Raw genomic sequence first — 27,978 nt, forward strand, 5'->3', positions numbered from 1 at the left:
CAGGTAACAATTGACTCGTAAAACAATTCTACATAAACAATTCTTATAACACAAATACAACTAAAAAAATTAATGAATATCACGAAAATTTGAAAAATACAATAATAGAATAATAAAATCACATTAATAATAACTAATACCAAATACAAATAAATAATTTTAACAATAATTTCATTATATTAAAACTAAAAACCACTAAATACAATCACACAATGTCAAATATGAATAAAAATAATAATTAATATTTAAAGCTTTCGCTCCGATTTTAATATTATTTAAAACTTTAATTTATAATTATGTAGTAATATAAATATTGTTTTACAAAAAACTTAACTTTTTAATAAGTTTTCTTACTTTGATGCGAAGAATTTATTTTACTGGCAGCACCTGCAGTTTGTAGCTTCATTTTCGAGGGTGAGGTGCGTTGAGTATCTTTTGGCGTATTTTGATGTCGTGGGACAATTTTAAAATGCTGAAATAGTGTTATAATCGTCGAAGTGCTCAAATATGTGTCGTGATAGTGATTTATTTAATAATTATTCGATCATAGTGTAGTGTTCAACATGTTTCGATGTATACCTTTGTTTAAATGTAATCGCCAAGTGGAATGTGTAGACAAGCGGCATTGCTCGTTGCCAACAGTACCTGAAGACATTTTACGATATTCCAGGAGTTTAGAGGAACTTTTTTTGGATGCTAACCACATACGAGATTTACCCAAAGTAAGAATATTATTTTTAACATATTTTAAAATTTCCTTCGTGGGCGTTTACCTTATCACTGAGATTGTAAATAACGTTAAGAGCTCTACCTATTTTTTTTAACGAAAAAAAAAAAACAACATTGTCTAATAAATTTTTAATCTAAGCTTATTGTATTAATTCAATTACGTATTTACATACGTGAATAATATTACAAAGTTAATAAATTTTATCGCCCTAAATTCTAAATTGATTATTTAATTTCGTTTTATTGATATTTTTCAAATAAAACTAAGACGGCATAATTGTCACTTAATGAAGACATATCATTTATTATTTCAGTTAAATATTGATAGAAAAATAGTTCCATCATAGTTCATTCACACTAAAATATTTCTAATTGTTACAATTTATCAAACTTGTTGTGATAACATCCTATACCTGTTGCATTGCCAAAGATTTTAACTTGTCTATTTACAAACAGTTAATATTTGAAACCATTATATTTCATTTTTAACATGTTTTATATTTTACTATAAATCTTAAATAAAATAAATATTTTTATATATTTTTTTACATAACAAATTAGATAGGTAAGTATTATTCCCAGATATCAAATAGATAAGTTCCAAATTTAGGCACATTTGATTAATTTATATACCTACTTATTACGGTAAAGCTTTAGATTATGTAAAACCGAATTTCGGGACCGTGGGGGGAAGGGGGGGTGAGGGTGGGGAACGCTACCCCTAGTACCACTGTCACACCTCAGAACCCCATGGTTATGGAGATATTCATGGTTAAAGTTTTGAGGTTAGAAGAACAATTTCGAAAGTTAGAGGAACGCTTGGCTCCGGCGCTGTGGGAAGTGCAGCCCTTCCGCCCTTGCGCGCGAAAGCACGCTCACTCATGCTCCGTTCCGCAGGGGGGGGGGGTTCCGCTCCGGCGAGGGCTGCCTTCCCTCCGCGCCTCCGCGGCACAAAAAAAAATCACTCTAGGGGTAGGACAGACCAAGACCACGTGGACAGTGGGGTGCTCCGATTCGGTTTTGGGTATTTTTCGAATTTCTAAACCTATATTCTAGCACGCAATGTTACTAATTTTATTAGAATATTATGTCTGACGCGTTATTTTGTTTAAAAGTGTCGATTTGTCACACAATGCAAACAGGTTTTGAGGTGTGACAGTGTTACCTTGTATAGATTCCCCTACACCCTCCACCCTCCACACCCAAAAACCCCATAATTCGGTTTTTCTAATTCGGTTTTACCTAGTCTAGATTTTAGCCCTTATTACTTTTTAGTATAAATATTGAGTTACAATAATTAGGCACTTATTGTAATTACTATTATTTATTAGCAGATTTTTTTATTAGTTTAGCTCCTTGTAAAATTTACATTAATAAAGTATATGTTGAATGTAGTTTTTGATAGTAACACATTTGTAAACAGTTTTATTTATTGTTGTTTGTGATTTATTGTTAACATGTTTCCAATCATCATCAATTAGTCAAGTAGTATAACAGAATAATTACCATATAATGGTAAATACTATCTGTGTCTCTGGACCTCCCTAATTTTCAATACAATTTATCTATTCCTTTAAATTCATTTGATGTTATTAATATTGTATGAATCTTGTTATGCTTGTTATGCTTTAATAGGGTAGTTTATAGCCTGTAGTTTATAGTCCTACAACTGACGGGGTCGATTGTACTATCGAAAAGTATTTAAATATTATTTATTTAGATATAACCTGATTCCATAGTCATATAAACTGGAATTTTTAGTGTTGTTACTAATTGTATAATTTAAATAAGCCGACGTTTTTCATCTTGGAGATTATGAACATTTTTGAATATCATATCAAAATTTGACTGTTCTAGCGGGGTTCGAACCATGCTGTCAAAAGTCAAATTTTGATATGATATTCAAAAATGTTTAGAATTCCTAATGTGTGGGTAACACAAAAATAAAATCGTACATATCGGAAATTATGTTTTAAAACTTTTATAAGTATTGATAATTTTTATTTTTTTTTTGTTACAGAATTTCTTCCGACTTCATAGGCTGCGGCGACTAGGACTTAGCGATAATGAAATTCACAAGCTTCCACCTGATATACAGAATTTTGAAAACTTAGTGGAGTTAGATGTTTCTAGAAATGGTAAGTACTAAGCTATTTAGCAGATTTTACACGTATAAACTTATTATTTTAACTGGAATTTCATATTAATATTTGTTGTGTATGTATTTACTAAACATAACTTATTAATAATACCTATATAAAAATTAGCATGTCCGTGTCACTTTTTATATTGTGTAAAAAAATATAACTTGTTTTTCATCTATAGTAAATTAATATTAACACACTATAAAAGCGTACGCTTCAGCTTGTAATATCCCACTACTGGGCATAAGCCTCTTTCCCCATGTAGGAGAAGGATCAGAGCTTAATCCTATATATATAAAAGCACCTGTTTAGTGCAAATTTTGCTAAGCAACTGATGATGGCAGACTCACATTAAGGAAAATAACAGTCTAACCCACATTAAAGATTTACAGTATAATTTTTTTTTATATCACTAGGTCGGCAAACAAGCGTATGGCTCATCTGATGGTAAGCGATTACCGTAGCTTATAGACGCCTGCAGCACCAGAAGTATCGCAAGCGCGTTGCCGACCCAATCCCCCCCCCCCCCCAGGAGCTATGGTCACCTTACTCACCAACAGGAACGCAATACTGCTTGAAAACAGTATTATTTTGCTGTGATCTTCTGTAAGGTTGAGGTACTTCCCCAGTCGGGCTGCTCCATATTTTGCGCAGGAAATTTGTGCTGTGCCCTACCTCAGTTAAAATTGCTATTTGTATAAATAAAAAATTGCATTACAAAGCATTTAAATGGCCTATTGTCTAGTCTGGTGTATTTAAATGGTATTTATGTAAAATATGCATTTTATATTACTGAAATTTTCATGTCCTTGTAGTTTCTCATGTAAAAATTCTTAAAATAGGCAATTTCACTATATATATATATATATATATATATATATATATATATATATATATATATATATATATATATATATATATATATATTTGTCACTATTCAATAGGTCTGTTAACTTTCGATTAAATATTCTGCTCTTCAGCTTTGTATTTTTATAATGTTCACATATAATATTAAGAACACACATCATATATGTATACTTTTATAAAAGCAAAATCTTTAAAAATTCATAATATTTATTTAATCTCACTGTGAAACATTTGATTAACAAGACGGGCTTATGCCCCTCTGGTTAATTGGCCATGATTACATTAAATATGCTTGTTTTTGCCTTTTTAATAATATCTTTACATTCTTGATAGTTTTAAACTGTCATATAGTATTTATTTTATTGGTACATCGAAATTCGTAAGGACTCCGTTGCAAAAATGGGTGTAACCAAATAAAGTGAATTACGTTTTATTATGCATGCTGCGTGTCTCTTTGGCGTATCCATTACCAAGTGTGTTAGCCAGGTGTGAAATAGAAAATACTGACAAGTACTTTTATACTACTGATACAAACATACTCAGGTTTTGTGGCCCACGGTTTTTTATTCGCGAAATATACTTAGTTTTATTCCAAAGTTTTTAATAGGTTCTTTCAGTACTACACAGTATTAATAGCCATCAAAATAGAAAAGTCAATATTCAAATCTTTCTTACCTGTGTATGTATTGTCGCACCGTGCAACACATGCTGTTTACGATCGCCTTCAATGGAGACTTATCATTCGTGGTCGCGATTCTCATCATCGAGGGAACGAGGAAGAAGGAGAAGGGTTTTTGTGCAGTCCTTGTGGGTTTCCCCACCGTACCTCGGAGGGCACGTTAAGCTGTCAGTCCCGGTTGCTATCATTGTACAACTGATAGCGATCGTTACTCATAGTAGGAAATATATCCGCCAACTCGCATTGGTGAAGCGTGGTGGATTAAGCTCTGATCCTACTCCTACATGGGGAAAGAGGCCTATGGCCAGCAGTGGGATATTACAGGCTAAACGAATAAAAAAAACCGTTTCGTTACAATTATAGTATTGTATTTATCGTTTACAATTACATATTATTAGTATTTAAAATTCGTTTATTACTATATAAATAGATATATAGATGAAGAATCTCAGTAAAATATGGACGCTCAAACCATGAGTTTTTTATGTAATGTAAGTTTCTTAACAGAAAAATCTCGAAATTCCTAACAGATACTGTATAGATTTCCTCACTATAGCCTGTATAGAGTTATAAACAAAACCATTTAATATTTACTTGTTAAGGGGCTACCCTACCTCAGCTCGAATTCAGATTTCACCCGTACTAAATACACATGAGAATTGAGAACGCTTGGTTGTTCATCGCGCGAATTATATGTATTTTCTCCCCACAAACATTATCAATAGTTATTTTTTAAAAAACGCAACATATAAAATGTTCTTCATACTTATTTCAATTACCATGCTTAATCTCAAGTCCATTACTTCTATATTTACTGAGATATTAAGGTTTTAATACAAAAATAGAGGTAACTTTGCGATTTTCTTTTATCGAGAAAATTTTATGAAATCGTGTTTTCGAAACATATGAAAGATAGTTTATGTCCTGAACTTTACCATACATAAATTTCAAACTTAAATATTCAGTAGTTTGGAAGATATGGACACCCTGCCGAGTGGAAAATAAGCAATTTGAGGTAGTATACACTCTTAAGCCCTCCCGGCTGTCTTCGTTAGTAAATCGCAGCTATACGAACCCTAGATGATAAATAAATTAATCCAAACTTTATCCATTTCAAATTGCTAATTCAGGGATTTCTGCTTACGTATTACCTGTTAGGCTATGTAAATATACTAACACTTCATCATTTTTGAAATAAATAAATAAAAGATTTACCTATGAAGATAAACAAGTAACTTAAATAAGTTGATTTGATAGACTTTAATGTTTAAAATTTCAAAACTAACTAAGTACGAGTATTTAAAATCTCGCGACAAGCTTTTATTTGTCATGCAAATTGTGTAATAATGACTATACGTTAACAGTATAAATATGTTTTCAAGAAAAATCTTATTTTATTTTTAGGGCATTTAAAATAAAACCTCGTTAAAATAAAGCTTGAAAGGTAAAAAAGCTAGCTTGAGAGGTGAAACCTTCACGAATTGAGTGAAGCGTCACATTACTCAATCGGCACAATAATGACGGAATTGTAAATCGAATCAAGTGATAAAAAGTGGCTTATGTACGATAATCGGAAGCGCTCATCGCAGTGCCTGAACCCTGACGAGACAGCCAAATCTTGCCGCCATTGCGTTTTGCGTCGTTCACTTGTTTATTTTTCAAAAGAGTAATTGCGGAGTTTCTTGCCGATTCTTCTCTGCAGAATCTACATTCCGAATCGGTGGTAGCTTTACTTCTACAAATATAATAATTTATTTTTAAAGTTTTAATTTGTAAAATGACGATTTGAAAGTGCTCTTGGAGCCTATTTGAATAAAGCTATTTTTGATTTTGATTTTGACTACAGTTTTCTTAAATCTGGCTAGACGATTACGGCAGATGTCTGTTGTCAGCAACTGCAAACCATGATGGAAAAGCTAGTCAATCGCTCTATACCACTGCTGCTTCAGGACAACGCTAGACCACATATTGCACAACAGACGGCTACCAAATTAGAGGACCTTTATTTGGAATGTTTAAGACATCCACCGTACTACCCGGACCTTGCCCCAACAGATAACTATTTTGTTTCAAAATTTGGGCCTGGCTCCTGGGGGAATTAAGGATAGGGTCGCCAACGTTTTTGCGATGCTTCTGGTGTTGCAGGCGTCTATAAGCTACGGTAATCGCTTACCATCAGGTGAGCCGTACGCTTGTTTGCCGACCTAGTTACCTACATAAAATAAAAAATAAAATAAAAACACAAAACGCCAATTTCATGTCATGAAAAATTTATAGAGCAATTATTTAAACATTTTTGTTATTTGCAACAATAAAAATGTTTAAATCCGAGATCGGGAAAACTTTTGCTAATGGTCCTATTTGTTGAAAAATGGGTTTTAAAACTTTTTTAATGGGATTTTATTAATTTAAGCGTTCAGTATTATTAGTATTCTGGTTAGTATACACCATCATTTAAAAAAAATGTTATTAACAAAAAAAAAAACCTTGTGCGTGCTACAAATCCTTCCGACCCATTCATTTTTAAACGGTTTTATTTAGCTCACCCCGTTTGTTTTTTTCTAGACGTCATTCCGGATCGAATGAGCTATGGCACATATTTTTAAGAGCTTTATTTCCATTTAACACGTTTTGATCTCATTGACTAGACTATGATTCTGATTAAAATTATTACTTCATACATAATACGAATAGTTTTTTTAAATATTGGTTCGCTGTATGGTCGTTGTAATTTTTATATTAAATTAACAATTGTTCTTAATAAATTAATTTCAATTAGGAACGAAAGCAAAATGACAACAAAAAATATAATTATGTTAAATATTTAAACTAGTAATTATCCAATTAAAATCTATACTAATATCATATACCTGAAGAGTTTGTTTGTTTTTTTGGTATTTGAACGCGCTAATCTCAGGAACTACTGGCCGATTTGAAAAATTCTTTCAGTATTAGATAGACCATTTATCGAGGAAGGCTATATATCATCACGCTAAGACCAAAAGGAGGGGAGCACCAATGAAAAATGTTTCAAAATCGGTTTTTTCCTTTTGAGAGCTTCGGCTGCGTGCGCTGCGTAAACAGTTAAAGTTTCGCAAAAATCACGCATGACAGAATTGTTCCGCTTTAACAAAGGTTGACTTACTATAACCTTTTTTATGCTAACCAAATTTGTTCTAAAATAATGCATTATTTGCAATGGTGTTTTTATAAACATGATATTAATCCTAAACCAAATAAATATGTTATTTACCGTAAGCATTTAATTTGAAATAAAACTGCCCTTTACATCATTCGATTTCAATGAATCTCTTAGGATATCGCAGTTTTAAAATAACATCGCATTAAAATAATTATCAAGTAAAAGAAACAAATGTAATTTATCCATCTACTGACAAAAGCTCTACGCTTTCTTCCTCAAATTAACGCATTGGAAATCGCGGGGCACAGCTAGTACACAATAAAATTGTTTCTACATTTATGATTTGTTTGCTATTATTATGTAGATAATTTAAAGAAATTGCCTTTAGAGTTCTGTATCTAACGGGTACTAATGTGTATCTGATAATAATCTGTTCGTCAGTTCATTATTCATGCATGCATTCTGCAGTCATCATTTCATTCATGACTGCATTCTGCAGTCACGGGGATATATGTTTTCTGGTCTTGATTTTTTTCAAAATTGTTAATTTATTTATAAGAAATTAAAATGTACTTTAAAATAAATGGGGGTACTCTATTTGAGAAACGTAATTTTTTTTCTATTCCAGTCTAAAATGTGAAATATACAGAATCCTTTACGTGGTTGTTTGAAACTCAATTGACCGTTTTTTACGACCTTATTATTAATTAACCGCCTTAGCGGTTTGGGAACAAGAACGTGTAAACTTTAGTTCATTTGTAATGAGCTTTCCCGTGAATGTTCATTACTTGTAATTTATTATGTTTGCACAATGTAGGCGTTTTTATTCTAGCTAGCATTCAGACGAATCAAAAAAAAATATGCTACGATATTTCGTTGATTAGTGAGTCAGGCGAACTTACATGTACAGAAGAATAGAAATCTTGATTACATACAAAATTTGGCTTTCGTTAGGGTAGACGGCAATGTAAAGGACGAATTTTCCGTCTTTTTATGAGTTCCTTATATGTATAAGTTTAACAGAAATGCTATTAGGTTATAACGTTGCTTTGATAAATAGACAACTTTTATTAAAATTATTCAACATTGTCAACTTACGTTATTATTTTCATTACATTTATTTTTGTATCTTTCTTTCGGTTTATAAAACCGTCACGCTCCTATAATAAAATTTCTCGGTTATTTTGGATTTCTTCCTGAAAGAATATAATAGACAAATTTAGTACTTGAAAAATGCAAAGCTATCAACTAGGTCGGACTTGAACGCTGTGTGCTATCGGCTTACGTGCTATCTCGGGTCTCTAATTTATTTTTTATCTTATTTTGAGAGTTTTAGAACAACGTTATAAACCAATTTTGAATGTAACAAACATAATACCAAAGCAGACGCAACGTGTAATTTTAATTAAGTATAAGAAAGATTAACTTTAAATGAATTTCAAATTCTTACGGCTTCACTTCCTCGAACGTTTATTTATAAAAAAGTACGGTTTGTTTTGTCAAGACGGTCGTCCCGTTTGTTTTTATTCATTGCACTCCATTCATTCGCGTCATATGTAGGTATTCGGGGTCGTCGTAGTTAACAAATGCGAAGTTTGTACAATGAACGTTATTGACGCTCCGCAATGTGATGCCCATTCAAGATATAACCCTGGATACCATTAGAAACTCATGTAATTAACACTGATTTTTTCGGTTTTAAGATGACGTAACATTGAAACATGTGATTTTTTGTCATTTCTGTTTAATGTATATTCTGTACACACACGTCACTGATTGTCGACCAATTTTAATGATTTTCTTGTTTTGTTAGAATTACTAGAAGATTAACAACTGGGACTTAATAGATCGAACTGCAGTCCGGGTCTTGCATATTTTTCGGACAGAAAATCGGGAATCAGACTCGTTAGGATTAAAATATTATGTACATACCTATATAATTTTAAATACTTTTCATATGTTTTTATTTTCAATATGTTTTGTCAAGAGGCGTGATCCTTACAGAATAAAACGGCTCTATCAAGGTTCGCTTTTTAATGATTCTAATAATTTAATTACATTTCGAATCATAAATACTTATTATATTGTATTTTACAGTAATTTAACATTAAACTACTGCTATATTGCACGATAGATTTTATATTACTTAAAAAATGGTACTTAGCAATATATATTTCTAATTGAAGTGAGAAACTATTAAGATACATTTTGTTCTGATATTACTAAAAAGATAAGCTTTTTTTTTCTAACCTAAACCTGTCTAGAATCCACATTATTATAGGACAAATATTTTTGTCCCGTTCTTTTAACGATGTCTAAAATATTTAATTAAAAGTCACTATGTGATATACATATATATTATAACTACGGTACAGCCATACAGGTACCGTTCACTGTCGACAGACAGCGGTCTTACTTGTCGTTTGAATTTATATAACACACCTTATCCTCGTCGCGTACTAAAACGTGCGAATAAAATATTTTGGCAACTAAAGAATCCATTAAAATTTTAATCTTGTAAGATGTAACAGATTGTTTGTTTTCAAAGGTTGACAAGTTACCGCACTGCTGTTCGTGACATACTTATAAATTAACTCGCACGTAAATAAAGACGAGTACCGAATTTAAATCGACTTTCATCGGAATCGGCTCCTTCGTTCTACGTCATCGTAACGATGTGTCATTAATAGATGGCAAAATTATTCATGACATGCCTAAGCATTTGTGGCAAAGGGGCTTAATAAAGTTGAGATATAAAAATTAGTTGCTCCAACAGTTTTTCATTTCAATTGACAATTTTCATTTTTTTTTTACATTTTTCCATGGACTAAAAAATTTGATTTTAATTCCGGTACGTATTTTTAACGAAAATGACCGCATCGATTAATTGAAACTTTCATATTCTATTTTCGTATAACGGGTATAAAGGGGAGAGTGTAGTTGCAAAGAGTATTAGTTGGGGTCGCCTATGACGTTAATGGCAAATAGTCATAATAATCGGAAAATAAGGTCCAATCATTTGTAAGATTTATTTATTAAATATCTAAATATATTCCTGTTATATCATTGGAATGTGGATTGTGAATATGTTCATGAGATTTTTTGAAGTGAAACTTCTTCAGGCGCATGAGGGTAAAATTTTTACGGATGAAACGGCAACGTTTTGATGAATCGGCAACGTTTTTGTCGATATCACTGGTACGGAAATCTAAACTTTAGATTTGTATAAATATAAACGAGACTAAAAATTAGTTTGCCAAAGAAGTTTCACTTCTGACGTGTACTTTTAACGCACGCACCTTTTTTAATAATCGTCAATAATGTATATTTATGGTATATATTAATAGTAGAACTAGTGGGTGCAAAAATGTCTTCGTGAGTTGCCCTAATTCTATAATAAATGTGCAAACTTATAACTGTTATAGTCAAAAACATAAATTTGAAAGAATTTACACGTTATAAGAAACTAATAAGTAGTAAATAGCGCAAAGGTAAAATATTCCGTTACTAGTTCATTAGCACATAATTATAACATACGTAAAATAACTTGTCATTTGCAAATTATGATGGTCATTGACTTTAAATAAGGGTCGGAAAACAACGTAACCTTTGTAACACTTAACAGTACATAACAAAACTTATTATGGTCTTAGTAGATACTTAAGCTTTAAGGTTTTTTGACTTAATGGTTTCGTAATGTAATAATTGTATTTGCTCCCAATCGAAAATAAAAACCGACTTCAATTACACCGACAAGTAATACCACATAGGTAGACGAAAAAATAGTCAAGTAAATACGCGTTATAAAAGATTATTCAAAATGTAGTCATCAGATTTCTATCAAATTTAAACGACTACAAGACGCAGCTTTCGATTAAACCAAGAATCATAAAATCGGTATACCCAGTGAAAACTTAGTATGATACAACATAGATTAATAGCAATAGCTCGAAAAGTACTTGTTAGATTGTTACAAAGTTCTAATACACATTAAATATACAGTCAAACTGAGAACCTTTCCCTTTTTTTAAGTCGGTTAAAAATTATAAAAAAAAACTCTGACGTAAGATGTCACTTTTGAGACTACGAATATAATATTGAAATGAGAAAATACTTAAAATTAACGATGTATAATTTTTGTAGTGTTTGTTGTTTTTTTTTTATGTTTATGCTTTGATCGTTAAAAAGATTTTTAATTTTTATATTAAATTATTGGACGGGTATTTATGCTAAGAGTATTAATTTTAAATCGTTTCGAAAATTAATTGAGTACTATATTCAATTCCAAAGAAAATAACAAAAATGCGTAAACGTATTAAATTTGTTACTAAAGGGCCACAACATTAATTCAGGATTTTTAATAATTCATATCTGCTTTCAGCGATATCACCTTTGATGTAGAGTAAAAGTATTACGTATTTTCATTGCCCTGGTTTAACAGGTCATCAATCATTACTGTAGACAGAATCTGATTTTGACGATAGAGCTTAAATTAAAATTTAAATTAGATATCTAGACACACGAAATCACAATACTATTGATGGTGTTGATAATAGTAAAAAAAATACTATTGTAGTAACAATTCGATTACTAAGCGACATTTTACTACTAACTCAAAAAAAAAAAACGTATGCCAGTAAATGTTCTATGAAAACATATTACGTGAAATGATTTTTTCATCATCGGAAACGGCAAATTCACGGTTTGTGATTCGATTGCGATCCCAGCGACCCGTGTAGATGAACCAGATTTCCTGTGAACTCAACATCACGCAATATGGATGGTGTTAAGTATTATTTACAGTTAATAGTTTTGCTCTATATTTAAAACAATGCAGACGCCATTCTAAATTTATGATTACGTTCGGTGCTTGGAAACATAAACAACGTCGCTCTACATTTAACCTTAGGCGTTAATTTATAAATTTAAATTGATTTCATATAACATTATATATATAAAATATTATTATGAAACAATATAGTTCAAGTAAAAATGTCATATACAATTTAAAATAGGTACAAACCTATTAAATATGGAATTCGATGTCGCTATAGCGAAAATCAAGTTTCTATGATATTCTAACTGTAATACTGTGCAGTTACTTGGTTAAACAAGCTTCGATTTGCATAAGATTTTCTACATTCCTACATCGTACGTGGATGCCTGACGTGATTCTAAAACTTTTAGCTTGACACCTGCTTCCTGAGCTGTTACGAAACAGATAACAGAAATGATAAAATTTCTACTTTCAAAATACTCCACATTCCATGCGAAGATAAAGAAATATGAACTATTACAGTTATTTGTCCAATGTTATTGAACTTTGATTGTATCTTTAAAACAATAAGTGGTCAAAATTTTGAATTAATTTCTCTTAAAGGTCAACTAGTTAAGGCTATCTTGTATTCCAGTTATGGTTGTCACTCGTCAAACGTTTGATAAACTGAATGTTTGTATTCGGTAAGGCATTATTAAAGTAGTTTCTTTGAATAACCCGTTTGTTCGGTTCGATGGCTATGGCTTATTCGGGTGTTGAACCTAACCGCATTGTCCTCTGCTCCCACGCCGCCGCATCGCAATCTCGGATCATATCTCTCCCATACCCTTCTCTACATCGGCGAACTTTTACTCGTTTAATTCGTTTAAAATTTTAATTAAAATGTCTTTTTTGTCTTAAAATATATGTAAAAATAATTTTCATATTAAAATTACACGATGATGTGACAAAATCTTAAAAGCAAATTTGTCACTAAATACGATTGTTCAGTGCTTCAGCTATTTTTAAACCAAAATTAAATATTGTATTTGAAAAATAACACTTAGTTTTAACTCAGTTAATTTAACCTAAATAATGTACAATTTTAATTTTAGAGACTAAACTATGATTTAAATGTATTTTAATATTTGATAGAATATCTACTCCTAACCGTATTGTAGTAATTTATATCGTTTCAAACAACGCAGCTAGAAATAGAATATATAATAACTAGAAATTTTTGAACGCTTATCAGTCATTCCATAGCGTCGCGTAATCCGGATCACTAGTCTGTTAGATCACTTTTAAACCAGTCCGATTATGTTATTTCTACCGTATTCAGTGATTTAATTGTCAGTATTTTGTAAATGTATGACTTAGAAATTGTAGTTATATATGGTAATATTTATATTTTATGACTAATAAATGTATTCCTAAAATTCTGACTTTGTACTCGTACGTTCATGTCATAATAAATTTTAAACAGAAAAGTAATAAAACTAAGACATCATGAAATGTTGCAGAAAATTCGTTTATCGTCGCAGGTGTGACTAATACTTACGCAGGTTCAGAAGCAAGATATTATAAACGAATATAAATACCAGACCATGGTTATTTAATGTTATAAACAAATATTGTACTCTTTTCAAGGGCGAATTTCAGCCGCTCGAACACTTCACGATTCTCATGTAAATCGCGAAATATCAATCGTCGGTTCGTTTAAGGCAATCACTTAGCGTATCTCTTTTAAATGCTTAGGAATTAATTTTATCTTGTTGGTGTGTTGCTTTCCTTTGGTATTTTATTTGACCCAGTTCCGTACATCGTAATATAGTTAATACTAACGTATATTACTATGTACGGACTTTAATAGTCCTTCCATTAAACCTTCTGTGAGTTGTAGGTGAGAAATGTGGATATCGTTTCTCGTGTCATGTAGTTAATAGAGTTATGAAACACGAATTGCCAACGGTAACCATATTGAGCGCCATAAGCGACGTAAGCTGACCTATTGCGTAGCCTTTCAAACATATGTTACAAGTTTTCGTATAAATATTCGCTTGCAAGCTATACATTGTACTCCGCCGGTCAGATGGCTTCCATTACTGTGGGCGGTGGATCGGCACAGTCCACTTGCTCATCGCTTTTGTATTGCAAACAATTCAATAACGCTATAATAGGATTCCACTTCGTCTAGTGTAAACCACGCGAGACTGTCCAACCTATCAACTTTTGTAGGTAATACATTTTATAGCTACATGGTGCGAGAGGCATATTGAGGACGTATCGTAATTGAATTCAGACAGAAATTACGTTTAATTTAATTTTACTTTCTACAGTTGTATCACTTTGATTGGCATGACATAAATAAAAGCATCTTTTTATAATCATTGAATGAATATAATGAGAGTGATGTATGAATGATGTCACAAGTCACCGATCTAAATCTAGATTGAGTATTCGAGTATTTATTACATACAAACTTATCGGTTTCAACTATACTTCTTTACCTAATAGTATTTCAAAACTTAAAGATTTCGGAGCCCATAGGAAACAAGTGGGGTTGCTAGTTTTGTCTAAATAATACGTAGATGTAGATATGAAGCGCCATCGTGGATATTAAGCAATTTCCTCCCAGTTCCCTCACTTGACGAGTTGTTTGCGGATGTTATGTTCCCGACCGTACCTAGTACTTAGGAAATGTCGATTGTATTGTTTAACGACATTACATAGAACTTAATTGAATGTTACACTTTAACGTTATATAACATGAATATAGTTTTAGTAGTTTTAATTTAACGTTCGCTAGTCACAAAAAAATCTTAGATCAGTCTTTCTCACTTAAAAAAGCTTCGAATAAAAGCTTTTTTTTTAAATCATCTTTTGTGGTTTTTTTTTTAATAGCTTTGGGTAATGGAAGCGTAATTTTAGAATTAATATTTTCTTTACTGTTTAGAATTTTAAATTTTTTGTTTTGTACAAACTACATATTTTTAAAAATGTTTTTTTTTTTAATACCCTTAGATGTTTACTAGATCTTGTGATTTGATTACCTAACCCACTGCGCGTTAAAAAATCACAATAGAATTACATTTAAATCTATTGTTTTCACTCACAAAAGATTTTCGTCTTAGATATTTGATAAGAGTACGTTTTAAATAATGTTAATGTTATTTTCATTGCAAAATAAATTGTTTTTAATATAAAAAAGAACATTTCATTAATGTTAAAGAGAAAATTATTCAATGAGCTATAATTTAAACCTTATAAATTTATAATCATTCGTCCGTATCAAAGCGCATCCGGTATAGCCATAGCCGCAGGTTTCCTACATCTCTGAAAAGGCATTAACCTCTAAGAGTCATAAACAAAACTACACTTAAAGACAGATTCTTAGTAGCGGCATACCTTTCCAAAAATAGTCGCACTTACCGTTTACATTACTCAGCCATGAACGTTTTTCTACCGGTTATCAAAAACGTTGAAAAAATAAACTAAGGGTTTTACTTACAATTTTCTCATTTATACTATACACAAAGTATTAGTAGGCTTTTGAAGTTAAAATTTAAATCACAAAGGTATGGCAATAATTTTTCTTCAGTTAAAGCATGTTATATAAGCTGTTGAGCGTTGACCCACATATCCGTGCCTTCAATTTAGTCGCAGTTTATACAAGGTCCTTTGTTTGCAATGCACCCATAGATTGTGCTGGCCCTAGCCTGACAAATAATTTATGACGCCACGCCTGTCGGAATGTCCGCCAGCTAAACCGGAAACCGGAGTGCACTACCGTTAATATCATGAAATTAATAAACGAGTTTATAATTACTTTTTAACTGTGAAGTAAGTGTTAAGTTATATAATCTAAACTTAATTTTATCGAAATTGCTATTGATGAATTTAGTCATTCAATTAAAAGCTATTTAGTTTTGGTAGTATAATTCATTATCATTATGAAACAATACGGTATGTGTATTAATTAAAAAACTTATGTTTTCTACATTACAATATTAAAGTTAAAATTTGACGACGTGTTGTCGCAGCGGTCACAACACTTGGCTGTAGCGATGGCGATCCGTTAAATCCGCGTTTTTTTTTATGCCCTAGGTCGACAAACAATCGTACGGCTCACCTGATGGTAAGAGATTACCGTAGCTTATAGACTCATGCAACACCAGAAGCATCGCAAGCGCGTTTCCGACCCAATCCCCAACCCCCCCCGCAGGAGCTCTGGTCACCTTACTCACCAACAGAAACACAATACTGCTTGAAACAGTATTATTTAGCTGTGATCTTCTGTAAGGTCGAGGTACTATCCCAGTCGAGCTGCTCCATATTTTGCGCAGGAAATTCCTGCTGTGCCCTACCTCAGTTAAAAGCGTTATCAAAGATTACTCAAAAACTAGTCATCAGATCTCGATCAAATTGAAATGGGATCACAAGAAAAATAATATAATAATATAATATATATAATCATAATAATAATAACCATATAAGAGGGGTGATCCAAAAGTAATGATAATGAAAATAAAACACGGTAATTAAAGTTAAAATAATAATTTATTTTTCTACATAGTCTCCTAACAAATCAATACATTTAGTCCATCTTTTTTCCAAACCCAGGATTCCATTTGAAAAATTATCTTTTTCTTGACCCTCCCAAAACGCTTCAACAGCGGCCATTACTTCGCTATCGTCTTCGAATTTCTCGCCTCGGAGGCGTTCCTTGAGCCGAGGAAAGAGGTAGAAATCACTAGGACCTAGATCTGGCGAATAGGGAGGGTGTTCGAGCAGTTCGAATCCCGTTTCTTGAATGGCAGCCATCGCAACTGCGGCTTTGTGAGCCGGTGCGTTGTCTTGGTGAAACAGCACTCCAGCTCGCAGTTTGCCGCGTCTTTTTTCCTTAATGGCCTCCCGTAATCTTCTTATTTGGTCTGCGTAGTAAGAGCCCGCAAAAGTGTCTCCCTTTTCCAAATATTCCACCGTAATTATGCCTTGAGCGTCCCAAAAAAAAGATGCCATAACCTTTCCCGCCGAACTTGAAACTTTGAATTTCTTTGGCGTCGGTGAGGAGGCTCGCTTACAAGTCATCGATTGTTGTTTCGTTTCAGGATCAAAATGGTGGATCCAGGTCTCGTCCATAGTCACAAAACGGAACAAAAATTTTTCTTGATCTGCTTGGAACTTTTTGAGATTGACCCTCGAAATGTCAACTTGATTTTTCTTTTGCTCGTCGGTTAACATTCTGGGTACCCAACGCGCAGAGACCTTTTTCATATGCAACTCGTTCGCAAGGATTCTTTGAACGCTGCCATATGAGATCCCTGTAACCTCAGCTACATGCCTGATGGTCACTCTTCGATCTTCCAACACAACATCTTCGACTTATTTCACGTTGTCTTCAGTGAGGGACGTGGATGGGCGTCCTTCGCGATGTTCATATTCAGTGGATGTTCTGCCCAGTTTAAACTCCTTGGCCCAGCGTGCAACTGTAGAATATGGAGGAGCAGAGTCCCCCAATGTTTCCACTAAGTCACTGTGTATGTCTTTTGAAGATATTTTTTTCAAACAGAGGTACTTGATGACAGCTCTAATTTCGTTTTTCTCCATGTTGATGTTATCTCTTTAACAGTTCGTATTCAAATGAATGTATCTCTCGGAAATCGTGATCTATTTATATGATTTTTTTAGGCTGACGTAGTGAGTATATAAGCAAGCAAAAAATATTTTTTTTTGCATTTTTATGTGGACCTGAAGTAACCGATTATCATTACTTTTGGATCACCCCTCGTAGGAAAAATGTGCTGTGTGGCTTCGGCACCAAAGAATATAGCCACCTCTCTCAAGCTCTCTCTTCCCGTGGGTGTCGTAAAAGGCGACTAAGAGATAACAAGGTTCCACTACCACCTTGGAGCTTAGAAGCCGACCGATGGCGGGATAACCATCTAACCACTGGCTTTGAAACACCCAGGCCGAAGACGGGCAGCAGCGTCTTTTGTTAAGTAGAGTTACCCGCGGAACTCCATCCGGTACCCTCCAATTAATGTGGCTGATGGCTCCCGCAGGGGTTTTGGTCGGTATTGCACACCCAAGCGCTGAAGCCGACATACGGTCTAGGAATGTCTACCCGAGCATCCTGGATATCACCCGTAAATTGGTTGCCGTGCGATACCAAAAAAAAAGGTATATACCTATTGTGTGCGCAATAAAGTGGTTCGTCGCTTGTTAGTTGAATTTTTATTTCACTTGTTTTCAATTGAAGTCAATAACTATCGACAATAATAAACTTTTCAGAGATTTAATAACAGCGATGACTAGACGTGAACAAGAAAAAGTCATTTGAATATTGCGTAATCAAAATGAGTTCATAAAAATTGTTATTTAAAAACCTCATTTCTTTATTATAAAAATGTATTATGAAATGAAAAGAATGATAATCATTTGTTTGTAATGTGTTACGGGCGTCTGGCCTTGTTCTCAGAGCTTTCAGTGTTTAGATTCGCGTTTTGTAACATTGAACAATTGTAAATTTGTGAACCGCACTGTTTACGTGTCCATGTGTTAATTAATTACTGTTCCAACCTTCAAAGGTCCCACGCTAGCAGATCCTGTTTCAATATAAAACTGTTACAAAGTCATTACATAAACAATGTAATTTTTGCAATAATGTAAATTGAAAATACTTTCAATTATATAAGTAATATTGTGTATTTATTACAATGCAATACAATACCAATTAATCATTCCAAATCGATGAGGAGTGTGGATCTCAGTGTCATTACAAAATTATTGTTACATGATCTTAGAGTTATTACTCTTCACGACGAATGTTCTCATTGAAGGAAATTAGTCATTAAATTATTTTTAAATAAACTGGTTTCCTTTTAACTGAGATAAAGCACGTGCTATTAATATATGTTTATTTTGTAATTCTCAAGCGTGATAAAGCAAGTAAATCTATACAAATAAATAAAATTGGAGTGTCTGTTTGTAATATTAAAACAACCGCTTTTTACTAAATGCATTTGGATGCATACACGATACATATACCAAAATAACATTTTTACAATTTTGTCTGTGTCTGTCTGTTCCGGCTAATCTCTGAAACGGCTAGACCGATTTTGACGGGACTTTCGCAGGCAGATAGTTGATGTAATAAGGAGTAACTTAGGCTACTTTTATTTTAGAAATTTATTTATTTTATAACTTTGCGAACTGAAACAATAAACTTTTTTGTTAAATTCCATGCGAACAAATTTGCGGGCACAGCTAGTATTGATATAAATTTGTTTCTTGATATCTATGTGTATCGGTCGCTAATCGACAATCATTTGGGTGCTGTAATTTAGAAATTACCATTAATTCTAACTGTCGCGAAGTTGATTTATGTTGGAAGGGGATAGATTTAATTGTATAATCTTTTACCTGGTTGTTACTCCTTGTTACTAGAATTTCCTAAACATGTCTAAGATACCACGAGGCTGTAAAGGTCATATAAGTTTATCCTTATAAACTTTTAAATTAGAAGTTCTATTAGTGATCATTATTATCGGTAGAGAAATGATACCCTATAAACCTACAGCGAAGAAGTGTCCTATTTATAATTGTACATATAAAATATGTATAATTATAAAAAAACATTCGATGAAATAAAATTACTTAATATACATATCGAGTGGAGTTAATGTAATATACACGATATTATGTGAAGTTAAGCAAACAGAAAAAATGAAATGCGATACGAAAATTTCACCATTTCGACTTCTTGGAAACAAGGTTTAAATATTCAAGGACGTTTAAAATTTTGTAATAAACTTCAATTTCTGTGAAACAAAAACAAAGGCAGAACACATACAATCTTTGTACTCAAGCTTGTGTTACTATAATTGTGTATGTGTGTGTTTGTGTGCGTGGAAGAATACGCTAATTACTCAAAATTTCCACTTAATATTTTAAACAGCGTTGTGAGCACTCATTATAATAAAAGTAAGATAGGCCTTTTTCAGTAGTGGGTCGCTTGCTTGTGTGGCATTGCTCTTGCTTGATACCCAAGCGTATTTTTAAGACTTAAGTTTTTTTAAAACGTGTACAGTTTTTAGCTTCAAGAAATAATAGAACTCCTTTGCTTACATGTCTCCTATTTTTCTCTTAGAAATTTCTGTCTTATTTTCAAAAAATTAAGTTAGACGATCAGATGCGCGTTAATACATGTGAACGACAATGTGTAGCTTAAATGCGTAGTAAACAGGAAAATGACAAGTAATTCTAGTCACAACATCGTTTGTTGCAGTAACACTATTTTAGATTTAACTGTAGCTTACTACTGTAGAGATTTATAACATAAACCATTGAAATGAAACAACATTATTCTTCTCTGAAATTATATTATATATCAAATCGTTTGTAATGCTAGTTAGAATCTAAATTTATAACTGTCTACTGTGATTTTATATGCTTGAAATTAGATAGTTAAATGAAAATATTAATAACATAACTTCCAGAATATATAATACATAATGGACTCATCATATTTAATATTTAATTCATGAAAATATTTGTTCTTTTAGAAACTGTACCAATTATGTGGCTAATACGGATAACATTTTGGAATTGTGAAAAAAATGTATTAGGTATTTTTTTTTGTATTTTGTAACATACATAAATACAAAAAAAAATCATCTTCTTCATCTCTATATATCTTTTTTTACGTATATTATGTAACGTGGTTATTTGAATTTGATTAGCTTTATTTACGAGTACTGTATATTATTTTAGTTGAAATAGTTTAAATAATTAATTTTTATAATTTATTGTCTATTTTATCAATTTTCTCAATGTTTGGAGATTGTCGCCCTGTAAGAGATCTGATAGAGATAATGATTTTCCTTATGTAATTTCAAATATGTAATAAAGTGTTCAATAAATAAATGAAAAAATAGACACTTGAAGAATTTAATTCGTCCTTAGAATAGTTTTAATTAACGACTGCGATTACGATTTCTCATGTGTTTTAATAAAGGCTTGTTACAAATTTTATAAATTAACTTTACCGATACTAATTATATGTCCTTATTAAAATTGTGTTTTTTATTATTTATTTAAACACGCTTTTTTTTGTTGGCCCGCTAAAATAAAATTAGGTACTTAGACGATGAATCTAAAAAAAATATATACCTAATTTGGCTATTTGTCTAATTATAAATGTCTGAAAATGATCGAGACAAAAGAATAAAATCATGAAAGAGTTCTATTGTTTGTTAGAGTGTAATTTTTTTATTTTAGTAATTTACATTCAGACATTTAACAATTTCATTTCAGACATTCCTGATATACCAGAAGATATCAAGAAGCTGCGTGCGCTGCAAATTGCAGACTTTAGCAGTAACCCCATACCGCGGCTGCCGGCGGGCTTTAGCCAGCTGCGGTCGCTCACCGTCCTCGGCCTCAATGATATGTCGCTTACTAGTTTACCCAGCGATTTCGGCAGGTGAGTCAAACAAGTAGCTCAATGCAAGTTATGTGCGCATTTTTATCGATAAAAATAACCTTATAATTGCTACAAGCAACTTTAAGCAACTCTTGTATGAAATAACTATGGAAAAATATTTAAATAAAATACGCAGCTAATATTAGATTCATTAAAATTTTATTTAATATATAATTTTAATAACACGTGTCAAGCCACCCACAAGAAGTGAAATAATCATGCAAATCAGAGAAATGAAGTTAGTTAAGTTTCTACTTAGTATACTCAAGGACATTTATCCTAAAGGCTTCAAGGCCGTTAGCTCCGGCAGCTCGATTCCAGAGGGACGGATGAAGCCTGAGAACTGTATTATATAGAAATGTACAAATTACTTAAAAGTAAATAGGTATTTGATTGATTATAAATGTGATATTAAATGTTGTACTTACTACAACTATCTTTCTATCAATTATATATAACTTTATAATGGGTATATATGAAAATATTACATAATTATGTTAAACGTAGGCTGTAATTCATTATCATTTTATTTAAGATTGATTCAACGTATTACGCTTATATTCAGTATTAAATGTCGTCAATGTGTCAAAAAACTATACTAGTAGTTTTATATAATAAAGTAAAAAACAGAAAATTAATTCGTAACTTTAACTTGTTAAACATAGTTTACAATAGAACGTATGTATTTACCTACCTTGTTATGAAAATTTAATACCTTCCATTACCCAAATCTTTTATTTTAATATGTGCAAATTGAATACCAAACAACCAGTCAACGTGAATTTCAAACAGATAAAGGTAATGAAAATTTTTAAATTTAATATTCTATCACATTTTAAGTACAAAGTTCTAAAAGTGACAAAAGCGAAAGTTAAGTGGAAAGCTACAGACTAAGGCGTACCTTTCTGAGAATAATGTTATATAAGGATAGTGCAATGAACTCTTTTTTTTTTCGTTCGTTTTTTAAATGTCTTTTTTAAGTAGAATTCCTGTTATTGTTATTTTTACGAAACAAACCATGTCGCTAATTAAATACAGTAATCATATTATATTAATACGCTACGGTGTTGACCTCTCTTTTTAGAAAAAAAACTCATAATTACTCCACATAAATTATAATTATATCATTTTATGGATAACTGCTTGCTCTACCGGCATCAACAACTAAAATATTTATTATTGCTTGTGTTTTGTAAATTAATTAATTATTAAAATTATATATATATATATATATATATATATATATATATGATGGCTTTAATTTTGAAACAATGTCAACATGATTGTCGGTCGCTAAATTTTTAAAATTAATTTTGTAAAGTGATAATTATTTAGTGCGAATTCTTCGCACGGGTATAGCTAGTTGTAATTAAGTAATCACGCAACATATGGTCAGTGTTATTACCTCGTTTACAAATACGAGTATACGACCTTTAACATTCAGATCAAAAACGGTTTTAAGTGTTTTAATTCGAAAAATGCTTGCATCAATTTTTCAAGAACACGTTTCAGGGATTTAATAGCTCATCAAGATGCTCGTTCTTTTCTAGTTCCTCTCAAGTTGTTCGAACAAAGGGAGAACACAAGGGCTTAGCTGGGCTTAACCCAATAAAAATACACCTTTTTTCACGTATTTAAATACCACCGGTTGCTTCAGTAAAATAAAAAATGACCAAGGCAAACTGCGTATTCATACACGCTTATAATCTCTTCCTTTTTAAGTTTCCAGTTCGCTATTTGTGCTGAAAATAAAGGTTATTAATTCTATATTAACGAAACGTATAAAAGTATTACATTACATGATAAACTACTGGGGCGTGCCTTGTCAGTTGTCTGTTATCAGAACAGGCGTCTTATCTTACCTATTTTTCTTTTATAAAAATTGCTAACTCTACAACAACAATGACAAAAATTAAAAGATGTTTTTTTTACTTAGTTGAAAATACTTTTGGTTAAGTTAACTAAACTATAGTAATAAATAAAATCAGAACCTCTACTAAACTGAAAGATTTACTGAGAAGCTACAACAAGTACCATAAATTCTGTGAAACGTTGAATTGCAAAAGTATTCAGCGATAAGTGGTACATTATTCTTAAGTTAACGCCTTTTAATTGCAGCGATAAACCTCATTTTTTATGTCCAACAAACGAATTTATGACTCTTGTGATGGTTTATCATAATGTTCACAAAATTATTACGATTGTACTGAGAAGTGGGCCAAACGACGCAAAAAACACTTGTACATAATTGTGTTTGCTCGCAAACTAAAAAAAACCGACTTCAATTACATCGACGAGTAATAAACGTAGATCGACGAAATAATAGTCAAGTAACTACGCGTTATCAAAGATTACTCGAAAAGTAGTTATCAGATCTCAATAAAATATATACGTGACCACAGGACAAACACCAGCTTTCGATTAAATTAAAAATTATTAAAATCGGTACACCCGGTAAAAAGTTATTACGGATTTTCGAGAGTTTCCCTCGATTTCTCTGGGATCCCATCATCAGATCCTGGTTTCCTTATGGTATTAACCTAGGGATATCTTCTTTCCAACAAAAAAAGAATTATCTAAATCGGTACACCCAGTAAAAAGTTATTGCGGATTTTAAAGAGTTTCCCTCGATTTCTCTGGGATACCATCATCAGATCCTGGTTTCCTTATAATGGTACTAAATTAGAGATATCTACTTTCCAACAAAAAAAGAATTATCAAAATCGGTATATCCAGTAGAAAGTTATGTGGTATAATACAACGTAGGTCGACGAAAAAAGCGTCAAGTAAAAACGCATTATTAGATATAACTCGAAAAGTAGTTGTTAGATCTCAAATAAATTTAAATGGGATCAATTGACACACACCACCTTTCGATTTAAAAAAAAATTGTCGAAATCGGTCCACACGCTCAAAAGTTCTGATGTAACATACATAAAAAAAATACAGTCGAATTGAGAACCTCCTTTTTTGGAAGTCGGTTAAACACTTCAAGCAATGCTTCATTCGTAGAGTTGACCGTGGCTTGTGATTCATCGTTGAGCGTGTTTAGTAAGCAGCAAGCACGGATCACTAAGTACTTTGACATCAGCTTAGGAATGCGTCAAGGTTTCCAATATGAAACAGCTCGGCGTACAAACGGTAAACAATTAGCGTACGATATGTATTTTCAATTGACGGAGGTACACATTTTTCTTCGTCTCGAGATTCCTATTTTTTTTTTTGAAGAACCACTTAATCTACTATGTTTTGTATATTCTTATATTCGATTTACATATTGCTTTTATATATGTCTTTTAAAGCCTAAATACATGTTCTTACAAATGGTTTTGAATCTCGTACAACCTGTGCCGTCTTAAGATAAAATGTAGTTATCGAATATCTAAGAGTAATACATGAAAGAACCGTTTAACTAATATTACTGGGAGAAAATGTTTTATAATTTCAAACTTCATGAGAACTCGTAACTAGACGGTGAGAGCCACGTGGTCTCGTTTTAGCAACCTTTTATATGAAAACTAGCTGACTCGGCAAACGTTGTCTTGCCGCTAAACGCTATTTTAAAATAGGGGTTTATCGTAGAGGGTTGAAAATTTAGGGTTGTATGTATTTTTTAATGTTGCATCATAAAAAAAATATCTAAAAATTAAAAAAAAAATTTTTTTGGGGTGGACTATCCTTAACATTTAGGGGGATGAAAAATAGATTTTGTTCGATTTTCAGACCTAGCCAATATGCACAAAAAATTTCATGAGAATCGGCCAAGCCGTTTCGGAGGAGTTTAACTACAATCACCGCGACACGAGAATTTTATATATTTGATGATTTTGGTGAGATAGAAATGTTTCACTAAAAATAACAGAAAATATTACACTATATTAGTGTAAGACATTTTGCTTCAGAACAATTTTATACAACCGTAACATACGTGTCGTTAGCTTAAATAAGAATAATAAGTTTTAAATTATACACTTACCCACTTTACCTTGTATGGATGCATTACTATGAAAATTGATCTCGCCTTAGTCATCCATTGTATTTTTTATGCTCATTTAATGTTTGTCACAACACATAAGGCTTATTATTTTATAAATATGGTAAAATGAGTAACGAGTTGTTAGAATTATTTTAAGTTTCAAGTTAATGAGATCTCACTTTTAATGATGTAGGTAACTGTAAAATTTAATTTAAATTTTATTTCTCTACTCTTGGCAAGTCATACGATGTCAAGGATTACTACTGTATATAAATATGTGTAGAAGTAAGCTAAGAAATGCCCATCAAAATTGTGTAAATTATATCTGGAAGTTGTCTTTTCGTCTATATTAAGGATGTGTGATAATGTTTTTGTTTTTTGTCGATTTCAGTTTGGTGTCTCTCCAGTCACTGGAGTTGAGAGAAAATCTACTCAAATCATTGCCTGAATCTCTAAAAAATCTCACCAAGTTAGAGAGATTAGATTTGGGTGATAATGAAATTGAGGAATTGGTAAATTTACTTTATATTACTACTGCATTTGATACACCTATCTGGCTAAACTAGCAAGCGTCGAAAACTTTTAAGATATTTTAACATCTCTCCACAAAATGTACAGAACATATTTGTCATATGAAGTATTTTCGAAATTATAAAGATTTCATTCATTTCATTTCAATCATTCTCTAGAATGATGCTATTTTAAATTACCTATTGAATATACTAATATACACATTTGGCCATGGGGGTGATTTGCAGTTGCAGTTTATGGGATATTTTACTTCTTATAATTTACCAAATGGTACATTTTCACATTTTAGCCTGGATTTATTGGTGAACTCCCGGCTCTCCAAGAACTTTGGTTAGACCACAACAAGCTGCAATATTTACCTTCGGAAATCGGCAATCTGAAAGCTTTAATATGCTTGGACGTTAGTGAAAATAAATTAGAAAAAATTCCAGAAGAAATCGGCGGTCTTATGTCACTTACTGATCTTCATCTATCCCAAAATATGCTTGAAACTGTACCGAACGGTATTGGTGAATTATCTAAACTAGCTATATTGAAATTGGACCAAAATAGATTACATACATTAAATGAAAATGTAGGAAGGTTGGTTACATTATTATCTCTCATTTTAATTTATTATTATTCTTGTAATTGATACAAATTAATCATTGTAATTGTTTTTCAGTTGTACAAATCTTCAAGAGCTTATTCTAACAGAGAATTTCTTAATGGAACTACCAAAGTCCATTGGAAATCTCAAAGAGTTGACCGTATTGAACGTCGACAGAAATTCATTAGGTGAAATTCCTCTGGAGATTGGCAATATGACGCTATTGGGAGTGTTGAGTTTGCGTGACAACAAGTTAACGAAACTACCGAACGAACTCGGGAACTGCAAATCACTTCATGTTCTGGATGTCAGTGGGAACAGGTATATTTATTTTTATTGGATATGCTTGAAATATAAAACTAACTTAATATACCTTTGTTACAATGTCAAAAAAATAATACTTAGGTCCTAGTAATTAAAACAGCGAGCTAAAAATATTTTGTTGTGCTGGTAAAATTTATGGCTGTTTTAATTATATATAGGATACTAGATTTGACTCGCGGCTTCGCTCGCATTGAATTTTTTTAAATAAAGAGTATTCTATGTTACTTCTAATACCTCCAAAAATATGTGTACAAAGTTTCATGATGATCGGTTAGAAGTTTTTGCGTGAAAGCTTAAAAAACAAACTTACATTCACATATTAGGGATTGGCTTTAACCGTTACGAAATTTGGCGTATATACATTGATTTTAAGTATATAAAAAAGTTTCATTACATTATTTCGCATTAAATCACAAAATTTTGCTATCCATATATTTCCTATAAGCCATTAAAAAATCCTAAGATTAAATGTATATCATTTATCACAAACATCTAGAAGCTGATAATAATTATAATAATCGTTTTGAAATTTTTAGATTACAGTATTTACCGTACACATTAGTAAATTTGGAACTGAAAGCAGTATGGTTGTCAGAAAACCAAGCACAACCTCTTCTGACCTTCCAAACTGATAGGGATGAAACAACGGGAGAAAATGTACTTACTTGCTTCCTACTGCCTCAGCTCAGTTACACACAACAGCCAGGTACATACGGATCATACAAAAAAGATAAGGAGTACCAAAAAAGGTTTT

At 32.0% G+C, this 27,978-nt stretch overlaps 1 protein-coding gene across 1 annotated transcript in view; it reads left to right on the forward strand.

Annotated features, from left to right (window-relative positions):
• The first annotated feature begins 395 nt into the window (after positions 1–395).
• Positions 396–27,978, forward strand: part of LOC123658051 (protein lap4-like) — an 82,947-nt gene continuing 55,364 nt past the window's right edge. Inside the window, exons 1-7 of the mRNA XM_045593534.1 lie at positions 396–722; positions 2,750–2,867; positions 21,636–21,804; positions 26,172–26,292; positions 26,601–26,893; positions 26,976–27,221; positions 27,761–27,930. Of these exons, the coding sequence (XP_045449490.1) occupies positions 564–722; positions 2,750–2,867; positions 21,636–21,804; positions 26,172–26,292; positions 26,601–26,893; positions 26,976–27,221; positions 27,761–27,930 (1,276 nt within the window). The 5' untranslated portion in view covers positions 396–563. The remainder of the gene's footprint in view (positions 723–2,749; positions 2,868–21,635; positions 21,805–26,171; positions 26,293–26,600; positions 26,894–26,975; positions 27,222–27,760; positions 27,931–27,978) is intronic.

This window comes from Melitaea cinxia, chromosome 11 (genome assembly GCF_905220565.1).
Source record: "Melitaea cinxia chromosome 11, ilMelCinx1.1, whole genome shotgun sequence".
NCBI classification, from domain to species: domain Eukaryota; kingdom Metazoa; phylum Arthropoda; class Insecta; order Lepidoptera; family Nymphalidae; genus Melitaea; species Melitaea cinxia.